Source organism: Leptonychotes weddellii, chromosome 7, assembly GCF_054177405.1.
Source record: "Leptonychotes weddellii isolate Sample4059 chromosome 7, ASM5417740v2, whole genome shotgun sequence".
Lineage (NCBI taxonomy): Eukaryota > Metazoa > Chordata > Mammalia > Carnivora > Phocidae > Leptonychotes > Leptonychotes weddellii.
The window spans coordinates 37,794,801-37,816,067 of NC_138375.1; the positions used below are offsets into that span (position 1 = coordinate 37,794,801).

Sequence of the window (21,267 nt, forward strand, 5' to 3'; positions counted from 1 at the left end):
AGAGGAAGGGAAGCAGGTGGGGGGTGAGGGGCCAGATCCCACAAGGCCTTGTGCACTGAAGCAAGGATTTGGGTCTCTATCCTAAACCGTAGGAAGCCACTGAAGGTGACAGGCTCAGCTGTGTGGGTTTAAGAGACCATTTTGGCTGTGGGGTGGAAAGCGGCTTGGAAGATAGAAAAGGCAGTTTGTGCGAGATGGAAGACTCTCGTAGGCACCCTGATGGGGTCTTCATGGTCCTTGGGGTGCCATCCCACCCAGTCAGGCATCTCAAGCTGTTTCTTTTAAGCACGGGGATGCATTTTCATCAAGCTCCTTTTTGAGTCAGCACACAGCCTTTACTAATTGAATGTCCATTCTGAGCAAAGCTTCACAGGAGCTCGGAGATGGTCCCTTCCTTGCCCTCCAAAAATTCTGCATTTGGAAAAGGAGCTAAGACAAACAAGCACAACTACACCCCGAGATAGACAGAGATCTCTGAGAGATATGTGTGTTTGGGGCGGAGGCGTGGTGGGAAGAGGTATCCTACACCGTTTCAATCACAAAAGAACAAACCAAAAAAAAAACTCCAATTGACTTAAGCCAAAACAGGGATTTTCTGGGTCACGAGAGTGAAAGTTTTTGAGGCACAGCTGGATGCAGAGGTGAATGCCCGCCGTCATCAGAGCGTGTCCTGTCCCTGGGGTGGCTCCGTACTCAGCATGGCCCTGCCCTGGTCATGGCAAGATGAGCTCCAGCCCATCTAGGCTTAATATCCTACCCTGGACAGAAAGAGGACTTCTCTCTCCCACCAGCAACAGCAAAAGTCCCAACATCGAGGCTCATTAGCCGTGTTTGGGCAGTCAGTTTCCCCTGCTCCTCATGCCCAAGAAAGGGAAGGGCTGCTGGGCCTTTCCATACAGGAGGCCCCCGGTGGAGGGGTGGTTCACCAAAGTACACTCGCTCAGGGCCACTTGGCTACAAAGTGCCGGGGCCGAGAGGAAACCCCTGCCTGTGAGGCTCTGCGTCCCTCTGTGTCCTCTGCCGGGGCCCGGCTGAGTGGAGAGCACACGCGGGAGCTGATGCTAGCTGTCTTTTGGCAGTGCCCCGAGCCAGAAGGTTCTCATCTGGAGGAGAGGAGGACGATTTTGACCGCAGCATGCATAAGGTGAGCAGGCTCCACCCTGGATGAGATGCCTAGACAGTGTGTCACTGAGGGTTTGATCATTTGCTAGTGACAGAAACCAAATTCAAACCCACTTATGGTAGAAAAAAGAAGCCTGTAGCTCTGCATAACCAAAAAGTCCCAACGGTAGGAGGAGTTTCAGGTATGGCTAGATCCAGCTGCTCAGCAAACTGCCACAGGAAAGTTGTCTCTCTCTTCTCCTGTGCTGGCTCGCTGCTGCGTTGGCCTCATGCTCGTGCAGGTTCCTTTGTGGTGGCAAGTGGGTGCTGGCAGCTTTCGTGCACTGCTGGGGGGAGTGGAAAACGGTGTGGCCACCAGGGAGAACAGTTTGCAAGTTCCTCAGAAAGTTAAACACAGAGTTACCCTGCGACCCGGCAGTTGCACTCCTGGGGAAATATTTACCCAGAAGAATTGAAAACCAGGACTCAAACAAGCACACGTCCATGATCTTCATAGCAGCACTACTCACGAGAACCAAAAGGGAAAATCACCCAGATGTCCATCTGTTCACAAGTGGAGAAGCAAAATGTGGTGCATCCATGCAGTGGAATGTTACCCAGACATAAAAAGGAATGAAGGACTGATACAGGCCACCATGTGGACGAACCTTGAAGACATTATGTTGAGGGAAAGAAGCCAGACACAAAAGCCCACATAATGGATGATTCCATTTATACGAGATGTGCAGAATAGGTAAATCCACAGAGCCAGACATAGGCTGGTGAATACCAGGGCCTGGCAGGGGAGGGAGAGAGGGAATGACTGCTTCCTGGGTCCAGGGTCTTTTGGGGGAGGAGTTAAAAACTGTTTGGAACTAGACAGCAGCGGTGGTTGTACTAAGTGCCACTGAACCGTTTACTTTAAAGTGGTTAATTGTATCTGATGTGAATTTCACCTCAATAAAACGTGTTTTTAAAAAGATGGGTGCCAGCAACAACAGCCAGAGTCCCAAGGAAGGCCCTCCCTGGCCCGGCTGGAGCCTTCCACCCACCTGCTGTGGGCCGGGCCAGCTTTTGGTGCCCTCCACCAGCCCCACCTCCCACTCCCCAGAGCACAGGACCACTTGTGAAGAGAGACGAAGTCCCAAAGGAAGCTGTGAGGCTGCGGGGAGGGAGGGATGCTGGAAAGGCGAAAATGACAGAGGTTCCCCGGAATCTGGCCACCCGGCCTTTGTCCCAAGCCTGTTCTGTTTCCTGTTCTCTGCTTCTTTCCCACTTCATCTTGCTCCTCCCCCACACCCAGCTCCAGAGCGGAATCGGCCGCCTGATTCTGAAGGAGGAGATGAAGGCCCGGTCCAGCTCCTACGCGGATCCCTGGACCCCACCCCGGAGCTCCACCAGCAGCCGGGAGGCCCTGCACACAGCTGGCTATGAGATGTCCCTCAATGGCTGTAAGCACCACCCTGGAAGTCTGCTGGGCTGGGGGCACTTCCTCTCAATTCCCTCAAAGAATCTGAACTCCTGTGGCCTTGCCTGGGTCTAGAATACGGACTTGGCAAGGTGCTGTATGGGGCACTAAGTAAGACCATATTCTGCCATGAGCAGGCACTTGTTCCTTTGGGGTTCTGAAAGCTGTGACTTCCTAGTCAGGCTCAGTGTAAAGAAAAATGTCTTCTAATAGCCTGAATGGCTCGAAGATATGAAGGACTGGCTCTTGAGGTAGTGAGCCCCTCATCATAGGAGGTAAACAAGCAGAAGCTTGGTGCAAACACTCTGCCCAGAGATCCTCTCATTGTAAACTTCTCCCTGTTTCTGGACAAACACATGCTTCCCTCCCTTCCTTACCCCTGTGGGAGTCAGTCCTGCCAGGAAATCCTATCTCAACTCAATACTTGATGGATAATCCTCTGTGCCAGACATTTGTAAATACATTATCACTCTTGGTCCTCACAAAGACTGGCAATATAGAGGGATTATTATCACCCACTTTATAGATGAGAGACGTGAGCTTACTACTTGCCCAAGGTCAATAAGCTGGTAAATGAAAGAGCCAGGATCAGGCCCAAGTCAGAGGGACTCCAAGGCCATAAGCTGTTGCGTCTTTCCCATACTGCACCTTGACTTTAGGTGAGACTGAAGATGGTGATGGTAAAGATGATCAAGCCAGTTTTATTGAGGGTTTTGTGTGTTGTCGGACACTGTGCTAATACCTTATGGTATTATGTGTCATTTATTCTTCACAATAACCCTATAGAGGAGACACTATCCCTCTCCATTTTACTATGAGAAGACCAAATCACGATTGAGTAACATATAGAAGTTAGGTATTGATTAATGGCAGAGCCAGGCTAAATTGATGAGCCTGTTCCCCTGTTTGACCCCCCAGGGGCGCAGTTTTCAGCCCCTGGCTCTGGGCTCTGGGCAGTGCACCTGCTGCTCGAAGTCTGGTTCTGTTCGAAGGCATCTATGCAGCACATATCACAGAGCACCTGCTTTGCACCAGGTGCTGGGCAGGGGAGAGACGATGCCGTGCAGGTGCAGCAACTGGAAACTGACCGGTGAGAAAGGAGGTAGTGAAGGAGGCTCCTCCTCTCCACCAGCTAGGGTAGCCCAGGAATGGGAGCCATGTCTGTCTGTCCCCATGGACTTTCCACCATGTCCATCTGTCCCCATGAACGCTGACCCCTGGCTTTTCTCTCTTGCAGCCCCTCGGTCCCACTACCTGGCTGACAGCGGTAGGTTCTGCCTGCCCTACCTTCAGACTGTCGTGTCCTGGGAGAGCCAGGGCCGAGCTGGTTGCAGGTCCCCTGTAGCTGAGGTGTCCCAGCACGGTCCTGATCTCAAATGGCCCACCCCATTGTGTTTGTCAGACACAGACCTCCATCTTTGGTCCTGGAACCAGGGTTGCCATACCCAATAGATCCCAGAGAGAAAGAACATGCGTCTCTTCCACCTGCCTGGGAGCCTGCCTGTCTGGGCTCTGAGCTCAAATCCAAATCCCAGGGCCTTTGTCCAGAGCCAGCTGTGGCCAGGACACAGGGGTTCATCACAGGAGCATAGATGTGTGCAGGGTGAGGCCACAAGACTGCACACATGGGCTTCAGGCGGGCCTGGAGTTCTGCCCGGGCGAGGCATCCCTGAGATGGTCAGTTGCGTGTCTATAGTGCAGGGGGAGGAGCTGGTGGTCTCTGCCCCTTCCCACTTCCCACGGGGTCGGGGAACAGTATTGGCCATGTGCAGCCAGACGGCATCCGGGACAGGGACCCCTGGCTTGGGGCTTCTGGGAATTGTTTGGCTGTTTCTTTTCAGATCCCCTCATCTCCAAATCCGCCTCCCTGCCTGCCTACCGAAGGAACGGGCTGCACAGGGTAAGAGAGGGTGTGCTGGGACCGTCGCCCCCAAGATGTTAGCAATTCCAGCATTAGCTCCACACTCTCAGACCCTAGACATGACTTTTGCTCATGCAACAGATATTTATTGAAAGCTTTCCTATACGCCGGGTACTTGGAATACATCAGTGACCCCTGCCCCTTGGAGCTTCTATTCTTGTAGAGAGAAACAGAAAGCAAGTAGTAAATAGTATGCAAGTCACACTATAGAGAATGTAGAAGGTAATAACGTGCTAGGGGAAAAAAAAAAAAGAAAACGTGGAGCAGGATAAGGGGGATTAGCAGTTTGGGGAGGGGGCAACATGCAATTTTATTTTATTTTTTTTTTAAGATTTTATTTATTTATTTACTGGAGTGAGAAAGAGAGGGCATGAGCAGGGAGGAGGGGCAGAGGGAGAGGGAGAAGCAGACTCCCTGTTGAGCAGGGAGCTTGCCGTGTGGCTCTATCCCGGGGCTCCAGGATCATGACCTGAGCCGAAGACAGCCGCTCAACCAACTGAGCCACTCAGGAGCCCCTTGCAATTTTAAATAGAGCTGCCAGGGCAGATTTCATAGGACAAGTGGTATTAGAGCAGCAAAAGAAAGCATGAAATGTAGTTCACCAAGAAATGAGTATTTATCGAGTGCCTACTGCGTGCCACTGCCAGGCACCAGGGACGTGGCCGTGAGTTAGGTCACCCTGACTTGAGACCGAGGCTCTCTGAGAAGGGCCATGTCCCATCCACCCCGGGCCATTTTTGGGAGGTGGGGGAATGCTTCAGGGAGGCAGCAGTGAGCTTGCTCAGGCCAGCCCTGGTTCTGTCTCCCCTGCAGACACCCAGTGCAGACCTCTTCCACTATGACAGCATGAACGCCGTCAACTGGGGCATGCGAGGTGAGTACCGGCCTCCCCTGGCACTCGCAGCAGCTTTGGATGCACTGCTCATAACTGTGGCTTGACCTTCCACCAGCGATCACTACAGATTCTGGCCCCACGCTGGGCTCTGTCCAAACCCCGAGTTCCCACACTCCCTTTCACTTCCCATTCCCTCCCTTTTCCCCCCCTCTTCCCTCACCCTCTCAAGTCCCTGGCCTTGGGTGATCTCCAGGCCATCTGTCCCATCTGGGTTCCCAGAGCCATTGCAGGGTCGTACTGCTGAGCTAGAGTTGCCTGCCAGCCCTGGGTGGAGGGAAACACTCAGAGCCAAATGCACATTGTTCCCAGCACACGTTCCATGAGCTTCATGCTCTCTGCCAGTGATGCTCTCCTGCTCGCCTCCACCAGCTCGTACAAGCCGGCTCAGGCAGGAGGACAAGCCTGGTGATTAACATAACATAAAAAAAAAAAAAAAAACACTCGGGTATTCCTCTGGAGGGTGGAGGATCTTGCCCAAGTGCTTCACAATCTCAGATTCTTCTTATTACTATTCTAATTATCACGAAAGTCATTCCTCGTCTAAGACCCTATCTCTGGGTCAGCCCAACCCCTATCTCCAGCCATCCATTGTGCTTGTACCAGCCTTGATTCGGGGTGAATTCGACAAGGACAGAGTGTCTAAGACAGAGGCTAGTATAGTGGTGCAAAGCAAAAACCAATGTATTTCCATTTTGTGTGTCTCTCTTGTCTCTCCACAGAGTACAAGGTAAAGGAGACACAGAGACTCTGGGGGTCTCTGAGACCCCGGATGCTGCTACATTGGGACCCAGCAGGAAGATGACAGCACTATCTACACAGGAAATGGACCATCAAATAAATAACATCAAGGGTCCTCTTCAGACCAGCATTTCCAGTCCCTCCTTGGCCTCCTTTCCCTGAATTCTGCCCTATGTCTCTTGCCCACTAAAATCAGACAATTCCCTGTGGGACTCAGAGACTTTCTGGAGGCTTGCCAATCACCAGACATTAGACATTTACAATTAGGAGGCCTTATGCCACATTAATGTCAAATGCCACCAAGCTCATTCCTAGCAGTATTAGGGGACTCGGGTTTTGCCTTTGGGGAGAAGGTACTTTGAGGCCTCCAGGCACCCCCAAGGAGAATAGACGCAGCCCTTCCTCCAGACTTTCATCTCTGGCCCTGTCTGGGGAGAGGAGGTGCCCAGACACAAAATGTGGCTGGAGGGACAAGCCCACCACCTTCAGCCAGCCTGGTGCCTCACCCCCACCCCATCCTCTCTCCTCAGATCTACCCTTATGAGCTGCTGCTGGTGACCACAAGAGGAAGAAATCGGCTGCCCAAGGATGTGGACCGGACACGTTTAGAGGTGAGTCTAGAAAACTGAGCAGGAGCTTTTGGGTTTGAAGAGGTTCCAGAAGTTGCCTGATGTAACCCAGCTCGGGAGGGCAGGTAGAATGAAGAGCTTTAAGGTCACATCCTTGTGGGAAAAGCGGAGACGCCAACCTGGTTTCTTTAGCCTAAGACTAAACATTGCTGTGCTGCCTTCTCAATTCAGTTAGCATCTGTGGTGCACAGCTACGGCGTGTCCCCACCTGATGCTTTTGTAGACTTAAGACAAGAGCTAGATTTGGTCCCTGCCGGCAGGGGCCTGCAGTCTGGTTGATAAGAAGAAACACAGCACTGGTTTTCTGCGGGATGGTACAGAAAACTGGTGCCCCTCGTGGGGAGCACAGGGGAGTCAGCACTGTGTAGAAGGTAAAAGCATAAGGTGGTCTCCCATCAGACTCCAGGTCCAGCCCCGGTCCTGCCGTCCCTAGACAGCCATCTTGGCCAAGGAACAACCTCTCCAAACCTTAGTTTTTTCCTCCGTGGAGTGGGGCAATTGTGTTTCCTTCAAGGTGCCAACGGAAGCGAATGAGGCACTACCCACAGAGGCCTTGGCACGGAGTCTGGCGCTGTCCTGGGTGCACAGACTTCAAAGGAGCAGGTTTAGATGGGTGGAGAGGGGAAAGAGAGCATCATGATGAGCGGGACAGCATCAGTAAAGCAGAGGCAGGGCTGAGCACAGCATTGGGCTTTCCAGCAGTCCACTCCACTTGGCCTGGAGTTCCAGTCCCCGGGCCCCCGATCCTGGAGCACACTCTGCCCTTTCTACGGTGCTTCTCCCTGCCTCTCCCTCTCTTAGAATGCCCTTCCCATCTTGCCAGCCTCCTCACGCCTTAGGGCCTCCCTGGAGTGATGCCTGTGTCCCAGGGCCCCCCAGACCTTCCCAGGATGTGTCCCTCACCCCTCCTCCAGCCTCTCCCAGCCCTGTGTCCAGACTGTAGATCAAGCACCTCTCCCCCTTCCTTTGTATCAGAGCACCCAGCTATCCATTTCCTCTGTCTGACAGAAATGGTCAGTCCTCTACCATGAGGCCTGAACCAGGGGAAGTATTGGAAAATGTTTGTCGAGTCGAATGCAGGTTTCTAAGAGAGGAGGCTCAGCACCCCTTGGGATGAGCGTATCGACCACCGTTCACCTGGCTGCTGGGAATTTGCCCAGAATAAAGGGTTGGGGCAGAGGGAGGGGAATGTGAGCAAGCCAGGAGGCTCTGTGAGTCCCTCCAGCTCTAGCAGGCTGGGCTAGCAGCCTAGCAAGCGGGTGATTATCCCCACATTTATAACAAGGGCCTCCTTTACGGTCTAGCAGCGAGTAGCGGCCGGTGCTGAAGGGGACAGCTCCCAGGGCAGCTCAGTGGAACCGGCATGAAGGGATGGAAACCTGGTTCATCCTGGAGGACCAATTGCCCTTTTATATCCTCCAGGACACCCAGAAGCTCCCACTAGGGAAGCGTAACCTGCCCTAAGAATCAGAAGTTTCTTAAAAATACTGATACTGCACCCCAGCCTAGACCAATTAAATCTCAGTCTGGGGAAGGAGCTCAGGCACTGGTATTTTTCAGAGGCTCCCAGGGATGTCTACCATGGAGCCTGAGCCGAGACCGCAGGGCTACAAACATTGCCCAACCCCCTGCACCAGTTCAAGGAGGGGACTGAAGAGCTCCTCAAGGAGCTCAGAGTGTAGATTGTCATTCACCCAAAAGATATTTATTGGAAGTCTATTATAGAGACTAGGTCCTGTTCTAGGTGCTTGCACTATATCAGTGAACAAAACAGGAACTCCTGCCCTCTTGGAGCTGGCATTCTCACTTGAGGAGACAGACCCCAAATGACACAATAAATAAATGATCTAGAACATGGGAAATGAATAGGGCTGAGGGAAGAAGTAAAAGGAGAGCAGAAAATTGGGGGTTAGAGGGAGAGGTAAGCGGCAGTGTTAAACCAAGTAGTCAGAGCAGATCTCACTGAGTACCTGACATGCGAACAAAAACTCAAAATAGGAGAGGGAGTTAGCCATGCTTATACAAGGAGGAAGAGCATCCCAGGCAGAGGGAACAGCCACGGCAAAGGCCCTAACCCAGGTGAGGACAGCAAGTGGTGAGTGTGGCTGCGTCACATGAGCACAGGGAAGAGGATGAGGAGGAAATGGAATCAAAGGCAACGAGGACCAGACTCCCCCATGTGACAGACACATGAAGAGATCATTGCAGGAGTGAGAGCGACCAGCAGCTGAGTGCTTCCCACGTGCGGGCCGCTGTCCATGACCTGCACTATCACATTCACCCTCACTGTATCCAGGAGCTAGGTGCTAGCATGCTCCCACTTTCCAGAAGAGGAAATCGAGGCTCAGTGGAGTGAAGTAACTTGTCCAAGGTCACACACCTATGTCTGCCTGGCTCTAAAGCCCATGCACTTCACCTTCATGCTTTCAAGTCTGTGGAGAGAGTCATAGGGAAAACGCCGACATTAGGGGCTCTGAGAACTCGCAAGAGAGAGGAGGCTCCAGCTGGTCCTTCACAGAGGGAGAGCCGGGAGCCTCAGTCTCCTCCAGCGTGTTCTACAGTGGACCCTGGACGCAAGTTGAGTCAGCCATTCCTTGGCGTCGAAACTCATGAAAAAGATTTTTGGGCACAGCAGAGAAAACGGGCTAGAGAATCAATAGTAACCGTCACCCTGCAACAAAAAAAGAACAGATGAGACTAACTGACAGTCCCCCTCAGTCTTTACCGTGGAGAGCTGAGAAGAGAACTCCCCCGTGTCCACAGCATTTCTCAGCCCTCGCTTGAGTGCCAGTGAGACAAATATCGATAAGTAGACAGCATGGACAAAAGAAGGCACTGTCTGGCCTGGAGAGACTGAAAGCGTCCAATAACCAAATGTGATATGTGGATGCTGTTTGAAGCCTTATGCAAACAGCCAAGCTGTAAAAAGATATTTTTGAGACAATTAGGGGAATTTTATTATGGGCAGGTATTGGGCAATTGGGAGGAAGTACTGTCAATTGTTTTTAGGTTTGCTCATGCCCTCATGGTTACCTAAGAAAATATCCAGTATGTTTTGCTATCTCTGGGGGAGATGATGGTGCAGTAAAGAGGCAGGAATCGATTCGATGTCTAAATGTGTGCTTTAAAATACTTCAGTAAAACACAATAGGTGAAGCAAATGTGACAAACTCTTGATAACTATTGAAGCTAGGTAATGGGCCTGGGTGTACATTGTGCTATTTTCTCCCCTTTGAGTATTTTTGCAATTTTTCATAATAGAAAGACTTATTTATGAATGTTTAATGGGATTGGCCAAGGGGGCAGCAAGAGTGCACTGTGTTTGCAAGCAGAAGGCCTGGCCTTTGGTCTCAACTCTGCTACTTACCCAGCTCCCCTCCCTCCCTCCCTCTTGGTCAAGTTAGTCATTTTAACTCTTTGACTTCTGGTTTTCTCATCTTTTAATTAGAAAGAAATAATGTCTGGTTTTCAGAGGGGTTGGAAGGATTAAGTGAGAAAATGGGGGCGACCATATATATAGTCATGGGCATGACAGAAATGCAATGCAAGGAATTCCTGGTATTAGAAAACCAGCTCAAAGCCACCAGCAACCAATGATATCTATCAAAAGTATCAAAGTTACCTTTGCTTCAAGATCTGGAAATGTGGCCAAAATATTAGTTCATGTAGGCCAGAGAATGGGCTAATCACCATGTGGCTGTATACATAATTCTCAGTGAATCTCCTTCAATATTCAGTGGGCTAACATGATTGCTACCAACAGGTCATCTCAGTGATTCCAGGAGGTTTTCAGGGAGGATATATACCCAAAAATCTCCTTTCAAACATAATTTAAATTTTTATTTTGAAAAATTTCAGACCGCCAGAGAAGTTGCAAGAAGAGTAAAATGAACATCCTTCTACCATTCACCTAAATGCACAAATTGTTAACATTTTGCCACATTTCAGGTGCCATATCTTTCTAACTCTGAAAGCTTTTGACAATGTATCAACTTTCAAGGCTGTTTGGAAGGGCAGGAGGGAGGGCAGGCAGAAAGGAGGGAGAAAACCTGTCAAGGAATGCAGAACCATGTTTCATTATATGGCATATTTGTTTTCGTGTAAGAAAAAAACGAAATGACATTTCAGTGGGTGGAGAAATATGAACAGCAGTTTTTTTCATTGAATGGCCTGAGGAATAGCCTTCCAGCTCGTTAGTAAAAACACTAATAAGAGGAAGTACACCCTAAAATCTTGGCTATGCCCCCCTTTTACTCCCAAAGTTAGGAAGAATCGTATTAATTCATACACACTCCGGGGCACAGAATGCAAGGAGCAGGATGCAGACAGGTGAGGTCAGCCACGTTGCACAGCGAGGCACTTGGGTGAAGCAGAAGCCCCACCTGAGTCTTGGGCAGGGGTGGCCTCTGCAGAGCAGCTACGGAGGCCCCTTCCAGGAATCATTCACGCACACAGTCTTGCATTCCACAGCTTCTCATCCCACACCTCTGTAGGTCAGACGCTGTGCCGCGCACGGCACACCCAGAGGAAACACACAGGGTCCGCTTCTGCCCGCACCTGCCCCCAGCCTCCACCTGTCGTCCTCAGGCTGTTCCCTCTCTGTCCCCTCCCACCTCTTTTCAGCGCCACCTGTCCCAGGAGGAGTTCTACCAGGTCTTCGGCATGACCATCTCCGAGTTTGACCGGCTGGCCCTCTGGAAGAGGAACGAACTGAAGAAGCAGGCCCGGCTGTTCTAGGCAGGGGCTCTATAAATATATATGCATTTATATAAAGATATATGTAAAATCTCTATCCTGAAGCTCGGTATAATCCTCTCTTGTGTAACAGGACACACTGCCTGCCATGAGACTTGCTTTTCTGTACTGTCAGGCAAGCCCACGTCATCGAGATATTTTTATGCTCCTTACTTTATCTTTTCTAAGTGCTCTGGGGTTTGGGAAGGGATTTGAGGAGACTCCCATCCTTTTACTGGGGATCCTTTTTATACTGAAACATCTGTCCTAACCTGAGTCCCCCAAGGTCCAACTCTCTTTCCTAAAGGAGGTGCCTGAAGAAGTCTCTCTTCTCTCTGCTTCTCGGCTCTTTCCCCAGTCTCCAGGGTGGATGCTGACCATGCAGTTTTCACACCTTACTGGCCCCAGAGGGGCCCTCACACGGGAGGATCCACAGCGATCTCCCAAAGTCACTGAGCACCTTTGAGAGCCCGTGAAAAATTTTCTCATCTCCCGCAGTTAGGAGTTCAGTGCTCTCTGGGGGGTGATGCACTTCGCCGTGGGGGCCTCGGATCTACTCAATACAGCAGCACACAGAAGTGGCTAGGGCCTTGGCCTCTCTGAAGCTCCTCAGTCCTCCTCCTTCTGCCCTGGATCCTAACCTCTCCCTTGTCCAAGTCTCATGGTAGGAGAAGACAAGGCACTTCCCTTCCCCCCACCACTTCCAACTGGCCCCTTTGCCTGGCCCCGACATGGAGACAAGGGAAGGCATGGGAGCTGGCAGCAGGGGCCAGAGCAGGGCACCTGTTAGCACTGGAGCTGCAGGACCTCTTGCAACCCTCCGCTCGCCCTCACTGCTCCCAGCACCTCCTGACCCTTCCGCCCCACTTTGGAGGAGAGGCCCATTATTACAGCCCGTATTCTTCAGCCTTACTACGATCTATGTGCCTGACAACTCAACACACCACAGGGCTAACGTTCCCATCATAGTTCCAACAGAACAACTAGACAGACAACCTCTAACACCCCTCTAAACATAATACAGGCCACGTCCCAAAGAAAGCTTCCTGGTCTATGCCCGCTGGTCCCTGAGCTAGAAGGGCAACTGAACCAGTCCCCCACCAGTCATCAGCTCCCACTTCAAAGTTGGCCGTGTTTCATAGGGGAAACCTTTGGAAGAATGGCTGCTTATGGAATTCCAAAATGAAGCAGTGGCCAACACTGCTCATGATCACCCTGGTTTTCCCCGGTGGCTGCTTTCCTGCCCTCTTGCCTTCTTGAACAGGGATGAAAGCTTGACGTTAACTTCTCTCCTCCCTTCCCCAAACCTTTGACCCCTAGTTGGTGATGTTTGGTGGGGTCTGTTCCTTCTTGGAGATGCCTTGATGTAGATCATTTTAAGGTCATAGAGGGAAGATGAAGAAGTGGAAATATGGAAATAACCATTAGGACTCTCAAGAGGCTGGTGATGTAACGTGGCAAATAGAGAACAGATTCCAATCCAGCAAACCCTCACTGAGCACCTGCCGATGCTGAGCACCTGCTGTATCCTGAGCACTGAATGGGGGAGGGAGATGGGGACACTGAGATGATCAACACAGGATCTGGGCTGGGGGGCATGCCTGCTAACCCTGGGTGTTGTCAGGCATGGACTCACACATGATGGATGCAAGGCAGGAAGTGATGGGAGGTGGCATGAGAACGTGTTTGTGAAATTACTGAGAAAGCAGATGCAAGTTGGTGCAGACCAAGGAACACTTTCTGGAAGAGATTGCATTTGAGCAAAGTTCAGGAAGGATCTTTGTAAACTGAAAGGAGACTGTAACTTGAAAGGGTGATAGGATGAGGGGCCAGAAGGAGGTCTAATATACTCTCATTTAAAACATCAACCCTCTCTGCAACTCTCTTTTTGGCCAGTGTCTTTCAACTGTCCTGACCCCTTAGAAATGTCCCCAGCCAGACGCAATCATCAAAACTGCCTCTTTTTCACTGGTTGAGAACTTGGCAAGATGAAGGGCTTTTGTTATTGTTGTTGGGTATTTTTGTTTCCCATAAAAGCACATAATTTCAACCCAGACCCGTGTCCTTCTGTTGTTTCTGATGTGAGTGGAAATGCGTGATATGGGAAGAGGCTGAACTGTGCACATTTTCCAAAATAAAAGAGTCTAGAGAGCAGCTCTCTCTTGGCCTCAGTTTCTCCTTCTGTAAATTAAGAAAATTTGACAAGGTAAGCATCACCCAGATTGTGTCCTGCAGAATGGGGTTCTGCAAGATGGTGGAGGATATTCCAACAACTATGGTTCCGTGATCCAAAAACTAACAATAATAACAATAGTTCATTATTAAGTACTGACAGTGTACTGAGGTCTACACTGAAGACTTTACACCCATCATGTCATGTCAGCCTCTGTAACAACCCAAGAGGGAGGAAATAAGAATAATTATTTATAACTCACAGATGAGAAAACAGCTTTCAAGAGGACTTATAATTACAGTGATGGAGCCAGAAGCCAATTCCAGCCTGTGTGGGCTTAGAGAGACCAGGTTAGCCCCTCTTAGCTGTCAGGATGCTTTCAGCTGCAAGTAAGGAGCGCCTTCCTAAAAGTGACTTAAACAATGAGAGTCCATATTGTCCTGCACAACTGGAAATCCAAGTGCGGGGCTAATCAGTTCAACACTTCGATGATGCCATCAGGGGCCCAGGTTCTCTACATCTCTCCACTCCACCATCCTCAGTACAGTGGCTTTTGTCCCGAGATGTGACCCCTCATGTTTACAAAAGGCTGCTGTGGCTCCAGGTATCGTGTCTTCATACCACCACATCAAAAAACAGGAAAGAAATTTCCCTTTATGTGTCTCTTTTGATCAGAAAACTATCCCAGAAGTCCTCAGTAGACTTCTCAGGTCCCACTGGCAGAACTAGGGAACAGGTTCATGCCCTTGCTGCACAGAAGGCTGGGTTGTTGAGTATTTGGCATTTTGAGCCTCGATAGTGGGTGGCAAGTGCTGTGCTGGGAAAGAAAAGAGACAGGCAGACAAGGAAGGGCCTCTGGATAAGTGAATCACAGTGTCCCTGCCACTGTCCCTCCCCTTAGAGACCCACAGTGTACATTACCAAAATCCCACAAAGCCCTGTAGTACCTTTGTTTAATCCAACATTTCATAAATGAATTTGACATAACTCTAAGAAATGTTAGACTTACTCTATTTCTACTGTATTTCCTATTTGTATCCTAAGATAAACACTTATCTCACTTCTCACATCTCTGAAGATGAAATGTGGCTTAAAAGTATCTCCTTTCCTGACCTCTCATCAGATGATTCTTCTAATTATCCCCACCATGGCCCCTCCAGACAGGTGGCTCAAATGTGCAAAAGGACACTAAAGAATGCTCCCTTGCTCCCTGCCTACACACACACACCCAGGAAATACTGAGCATCTGGGGGGAGGCAGGAGCACTGAAGATTCAACAGTGAGTAAGGCAGTGTGAGCTCTCACGTAGCTCTGGTCTAGAGGAGGGAATAGACTGTAAGTAACAGGAAAAGAGATGACACACAAAGATAACTGCTGCACAGACAACAAATGGAGTACCAGAGAGAGGAGCAGAAAGGAGCTCGCTTCACATACTCACTGAAGGATGAAAACGAAGTACGCAAAGGAAAAGTAGGGGTGGGAGCTCTCTAAGCACAGAGACAGCATGTGCAAAGGCACCGTGGTTGGTGAGAGTTCAGTGTATTTGGGGAACTGAATGTTCCAGTGAAGACAGAGAAGAGTGAGTGAAGGGGAGAATGAGATTAGAAGGGGTGGGGGGTGCCTGGGTGGCTCAGATGGTTAAGCATCCAACTCTTGATCTCAGCTCAGGTCTTGATCTTGATCTCAGGGTCATGAGTACAAGCCCTGCATTGGGCTCCACACTGGGCATGGAGCCTACTCTAAAAAGAAGGAGAAGGAGAAAGGCAGGCAGGGTCCAGAACATGCAGGGAGACTGAATGCCTCTCATTCATTCAGGCTTTGTGGACATTGTCTGGATTGCGCTGTGGTTGCTAACCTACTAGAAGCAGGGAAAATCGCTCTGGGCCTTGTTCCTTGGAGTGTGGTCCCCAACCAGCAGCACTGGAGTCACCTTGGGAGCTTGTGAGATACGCCGCATCCCATGCCGCACCCCTGGCCGACTCAATCCACATCTGTATTTTAAGAAGACTGCCGGGTGATTCACACACATAGTGAGGTTAGGGAAGTGCTGCTCTAAACCATCTTCCTTTTAGGAACAAACGCCACCGAAGTTGGAGAAGGGAAACTTTTCTCCATGCACATGACCTTTTTGAACACTGGGGGGCAACCTTACGTTAATAAAGCAGAACATAGGGGCGCCTGGGCGGCTCAGTCGTTAAGCGTCTGCCTTCGGCTCAGGTCATGGTCCCGGCGTCCTGGGATCGAGCCCTGCATCGGGCTCCCTGCTCGGCGGGAAGCCTGCTTCTCTCTTTCCCGTTCCCCCTGCTTGTGTTTCTTCTCTCGCTGTGTCTCTCCCTGTCAAATGAATAAATAAAATCTTAAAAATAAATAAATAAATAAAGCAGAACATAAGGGGGAGGGAGCACAGAAATCACAGAATGTGAGAGCTTAAAGTCAATACAATGGCCGCATTTTGCAGCTGCAGAAACAGGCCCACGGAGCAGCTGAGCAGAGCAGGACAAGCCGCCAGCTCGCCTGCACTGGGGCCCGTCACCCTCACCAGGCCCCTGGAGCAGAAATGGGGGACAAGCTGTGGAAGGTGTCGGCAGCCGCAGCTGGCTGCCGAAGAGCCAAACATGGAGAAGGAGGGCTTGAAATTCAAGGAGGGGAAAGCACTGCTAAAATTCATAGTAATTAACTCCACAGAACTATGCCAACTCTGTTAATACCCCATGTGGAATTAAGTTTTAAATGCTTCATTTCACATCAGACTTCAAGGTGCTCAAAAATCTTGCCTACACAATGATAAACACCTACTTATATACACAGCCATGAGCTGCAGTCAAGCCACTCAAGAGCACTGGAGGGAGACTCTCAATAAATAAAATCCCGAAGCTATGAAGACGAGGGCCAGCCTCTCATTACCACCCAGGATCCCCTTGCCTTTTCACCCAGCCTGGTCCAAAATGACTCGTACAGGAGCATAGGCGGGAGAAACCAAAGGCCTGCAGTCCCACACACACACACACACACTCACACTCACACACACGGTTAGTCCTCGGGGCAAATTGGGGCCAAGTGTGCAGATGAATCGAGTCAAAAGTAAGGTGACTTCTATGCCCATGACCAGAAGTGTTTCCCAAATTTCAGTCACTCAAACACAACCTTCTCAATTTTCATCAGATTCCTTATTTACATGATGCTATTTACCTGGTATTTTTCTCTCAATTGACTCATACCTGACATTTCTTTTTTTTTTTTTTAAGATTTTATTTATTTGACAGAGAGAGACAGAGCGAGAGAGGGAACACAAGCAGGGGGAGTGGGAGAGGGAGAAGCAGGCTTCCCGCTGAGCAGGGACCCCGACGCGGGGCTTGATCCCAGGACCCTGGGATCACGACCTGAGCCGAAGGCAGACGCTTAACGACTGAGCCACCCAGACTCCCCATGACATTTCTATTTTAAAGCAACATCAGGGAAAGTATGGATTCATAAGGACCAGTGATAGGCTTTTAATACAAATTCAAATAAACTGGTAACTCTTCAAATATGGTGGTCTGGGTAACATCTAAATCCATCTACATTTCCACCAGTAGTCTGAATTCCACACTATGGGAAGCATTGCTCTGTCTGACGGAAGTGGGAGGGGAGGAGATGTGCATTCCCCATTCAGGTGGGCCCTACTCCAATTAGCCTGGTACCCCTATAAGAAGAGGAGACTGGGACACACAGAGACACCAAGTGACAGAGGAAAGCCCATGTGAAGACGCAGCAGGAGGGTGGCCTCCGAGGACACCAACTCTGTTGGCACCTTGAGCTTGGACTTCCAGCCTCCAGGGCTGTGAGAAAATAAATTTCCATTGTTTAAGCCCCCATCCCCTCCCCCGCCCCCGTCCGTGGGATTTTGTTTGGACAGCCCTAGCACACTAATATACCATGTGAAATTAGCTTGCAAAATAGGAATGACAGCACTTACTTCACAGGGTGGTAGGGACGGAATGATGTACCTCAGGCTCAGTACCTGGCTGCAGGGAAGGTGTCCTGTGTGCCTTTGACCGTTCAGCATCTCCCACATGCCTCGATCTGGTGGTTTACCCAGCCTACCAGTGCCGCCTCTGGCCAGTGCTGGAACTGCAGGAAAAGAGGAATGACTTTCTCCACACCCCCCCACCCCCACGCCTCCCAGGGACTCTCCACCTACAAAGACCAGCAGACCCTCAGCGGCAAATACCAGCAGGCCTTCAGTGGCCGGAACTTCTTCCCCACAGGCTGGAAGGGACCACCTGAAGATGAAGACTAAGCACAGGAAGGCAGAGTCAGGAGATGGAGACAAAGCGGTGACTGCTCTGTTTGCCAGCCTCATTCCCTTCAGCTCCCCAGTCATCTCTGAGCGAATGAATTCCTTTTTTGGTTTAAGCTGGTTTGAGTTTTGATTCTGTCACTTGCCACCAAAGGAGCCGTGACCAATATGCCTGCTCCTAGAGAAAATTAACCTTAACAGGGGAGTATCAAGTGAAGTCTCCTATGCCTTCTTGTGGATAAAGAATGTATTATTGTCTGTCTAACTCACAGACAGGGTCTTACCCACCTGGACCAGGAGAAATGGTCCTGCGCAATTTGTCCTTCTGACAAAATAGCAGCACTATTTAGCTTTTTTAAAATATACACACAAAATTCCACCCCTTGACAGACCCTGTGGGTAAGAGTAGCTGGAAGCTCTGTCAGCCTCCTATTTAAGAATATGAGGTGTTCTTGCAGGGAAGGCAAAGAAGCTGGCAGAATCTATCACATTTCCAACGGTTTGATTTACATAAGCCCGCCTGCAGGGGGCAGCCTAGGTGTGTGGCTGCGATTTCAGTATCCCTTAACATTTCCACCAGCATCTGACCACCTCTGCAGAGGAAACCCATACTGATTGCGATAATAACTAACACTCTGACAATGCGTCAGGCACTGGATTGAGCACCTGCCATATCTCATTTAATCCTCTAGGTACTTCTTTTACCCTCCTGTTACAGATGAGGACATTGAGCTCTCGATAAGTAATTCGTTTAAGGTTTCACAGCTATACATAGCAGAGCCTGAACCTGAACTCAGGGATGTCTCACCCCAAAGCCCATGAATTTGGCCACCGTACAACAACTACCTCCCTGAAGAGAGCGCGAGCTAAATTTGTAGAACGCTTCCCCTGTGCCGGGCCAGGCACCCAAGCACGCTACATACACAGTCGCATTGAAGCCTCACAAGCCCCGTGTCAGGGGGCTGTTGTTAGCCCCTGATGTTTAGATGATTTTTAGATGAGTCATCGAGGGCTCAGAGAGGTTGAAGATCATGCCTTTGATCTTGCTCTTCCCCCAGTGTGTCCCACAAGTGGCAGAGAATGAGTCATGGGGGCAGGAGTGTGGCTCCGGCGACGTCAAGTCTGGAGTCGTGGACACCACTCCTGGCCCTGCCTCTTAGCCCTGTGCGCTTTGGGCTGTAGTTTCCTTACCTGACCAGTGGAGAGACCATCCCGGCTAACCTCTCCAGCTCCTCTCCGCTCTCAAGTTTTTGTGGTTCCAGGATTCAGAAATTCCCTTTGGACTGCTGCAGACTGGTCTCATCCTGCAGCACGGAGGTGAAGATGGGGCACAGTACGCAGCCTTTCAGAAGAGAGGTAGGTAGCCCCTGCAGCCTTTGGGCATAAAAACAAAAGCTCTTTTCCTCCAGACACAACCAGCGCACTGGGCTCCATTCACCACTGAAGCTGAGCCCGGTGGTCTGGGTACAGGTAGGAGCCCCATGCCCTGGAACAGAAACCCGAAGGTTCAACCAAAGGAGGGGTTTTCAGCCATGAAACTCTTTCTCTTTCTCCCAGCAGCCACCACCCAGATCTCTATCTGCTTTCCGGGGCCTGAGGTGGACCAGCAGACGTGTGTCATTTCCCTGGGTAGGGGCCATAATGGCGACATTGTGCCGAGTGGAACAAGAGAAGTTTTCATCGGGCCACCAGCCCTGGGCAGCCACTAGAGCAGGGGGCTCTGCAGCTCACTCTGCACAAAGGAGCTTGGGAGAGGGGCCCTGAGCTGGGGAGAAGCCCAGTGGGCTGGGCTGCCTGCCCCCAGCAGCATGCAGGAAGGCTGGGACGCAGAGACATAGTGCTTGCAGAACACCTCGCTGCAATTTCATTTCTCCCTGCAAATAAGTGAGCAAGCAAACACTCCCAGAGGATAAACGGCTCCCTCCAGGACACATGCATTAGAAGAAGCCTCAGGAGCCCTTGAGCAATTACTCACGGACTCACTCCACAGTACTTATGTCCGCTCACCGGGTGCCAGGCACTGCACTAGGCTGTAGGAGCTAGAGCAGAGTAAGACACAGCACCCAGCCTCACACTGCTTGCAATCTGGGGGGCCAGGAAGAGGCAAGGAGAGAAGCAAGTAGGAAATTGAACATTGACGACCCAACCAAAGAACTGAGATGCACAGAGCAACAGAGTCAGTTCAAGAACCCGGGTCTGAACGCCTGATCTGTGGGTTCTCTGACTCTTCCCAGGGTCCCCTGAGCTGCTTGTCTGTGCTGAGGAAGGGGGTCAGTGAAGAAGGCACCCCACACACCATAATAAGGAACTTGGACTCTACACTGAGGGCAGAGGGGAGCCATCACATATTTTTATGGGGAATCTGATTGGGGTCGTGGAATGTTCACTTTGGTGGCCATGGTGCAAACGGACCTAGAGGCAAAGTGACAAGGTAGAAGGCGAGAGGATGTTTCTTTCACTGGGACACAGAATCTTTAGCCTCCAAATTTTTCTTTCCCAGGGCTTCCCAGCTCCACCTGATAAGCTGAGAATGAGACTGGGGAGTATCATTTGTTTTCACAAGACTGGGAGCACGAGGGAGTTGAAAGCTTTCTTCCTGGTATTGTTCACCGGGATCAAATTTGATATCTTTTTACAGAGCTGGAGCTCTCCCCACAGAACTCTTTAGACAGCACCAGACAAACCTAGTACAGAGCCAAAAAAAAAAAAAATCTTCTGTGAGGGTCGCACTCATGCAGAGACATGGCAAGGGAAGGAGGAAACAGGGCATCCACAACCTCCATCCCAGTCCTTCACCAGCGCTTACCACCCGACACCCCACAATGGCACCAAACCAAACGGCTTTGCAGGCACGTCCTGCGGTCTCCCATCTCTGTGGCTCTGTTCCCACTGTTTGCTCTGCCTGCCATGTACTCTCCCCATGGTGGGCTCCCCCAAATGTCACTGTACTGTCTCTGTGATTGGCAAGAAATTCTTGCCTTGTCTTGATGAACTCTAAGAGCACTTTATCTCTCCTCTAGTACTTTTCACATAATAATTTGTAACTCATCTATTTTGTACACATTTATCTCCTCTACTAGACTGTGGAGTCCTTGAGGACAGAGCCCATTCCTACTTCGTGTTAGTTCTCCCTATAGGAACTTGCACAGAATGCGACACATATTCCTAAGGGAACTGATGAAACGTGGTGTTTCTATGGTGACGATAGACCCCGTTAAAGAAAAGGACAGAAAAGATATATATATAGTTATTCCTCCACCGAGAGCCCACAAACAGGGTTTCTTTTTTTTTTAAAGATTTTATTTATTTATTTGATAGAGATAGAGAGA

The 21,267-nt window shown here is 50.3% G+C and overlaps 1 protein-coding gene and 1 long non-coding RNA gene across 9 annotated transcripts in view; one reads left to right on the forward strand and one right to left on the reverse strand.

Moving 5' to 3' along the window:
- ABLIM3 (actin binding LIM protein family member 3) overlaps positions 1-13,540 on the forward strand; it is a 109,249-nt gene extending 95,709 nt beyond the window's left edge. For 5 of the 8 annotated variants that reach the window (XR_014146937.1, XR_014146936.1, XR_014146939.1 and 2 more), the window contains 7 exons: positions 1,080-1,144; positions 2,405-2,552; positions 3,807-3,836; positions 4,411-4,469; positions 5,304-5,364; positions 6,105-6,734; positions 11,376-13,540. Coding sequence is in view for 1 of the 8 variants with exons in the window: in XM_081826148.1 (XP_081682274.1) it covers positions 1,080-1,144; positions 2,405-2,552; positions 3,807-3,836; positions 4,411-4,469; positions 5,304-5,364; positions 6,105-6,112; positions 6,654-6,734; positions 11,376-11,489 (566 nt within the window). In the remaining 7 variants the exon portion in view is untranslated. Of the gene's footprint in view, positions 1-1,079; positions 1,145-2,404; positions 2,553-3,806; positions 3,837-4,410; positions 4,470-5,303; positions 5,365-6,104; positions 6,735-10,610; positions 10,773-11,375 lie in introns of those variants that run through there. The other 3 variants (XM_081826148.1, XR_014146934.1, XR_014146935.1) reach the window with 3 other exon arrangements.
- LOC115944859 (uncharacterized) lies at positions 13,444-20,896 on the reverse strand. Its single transcript, XR_004079358.2, has 3 exons — positions 19,130-20,896; positions 17,615-17,769; positions 13,444-15,993 (listed from the first exon to the last, which is right to left on the reverse strand). It is a non-coding gene; the product is annotated as an uncharacterized LOC115944859 (long non-coding RNA).
- Positions 20,897-21,267: the final 371 nt, after the last annotated feature.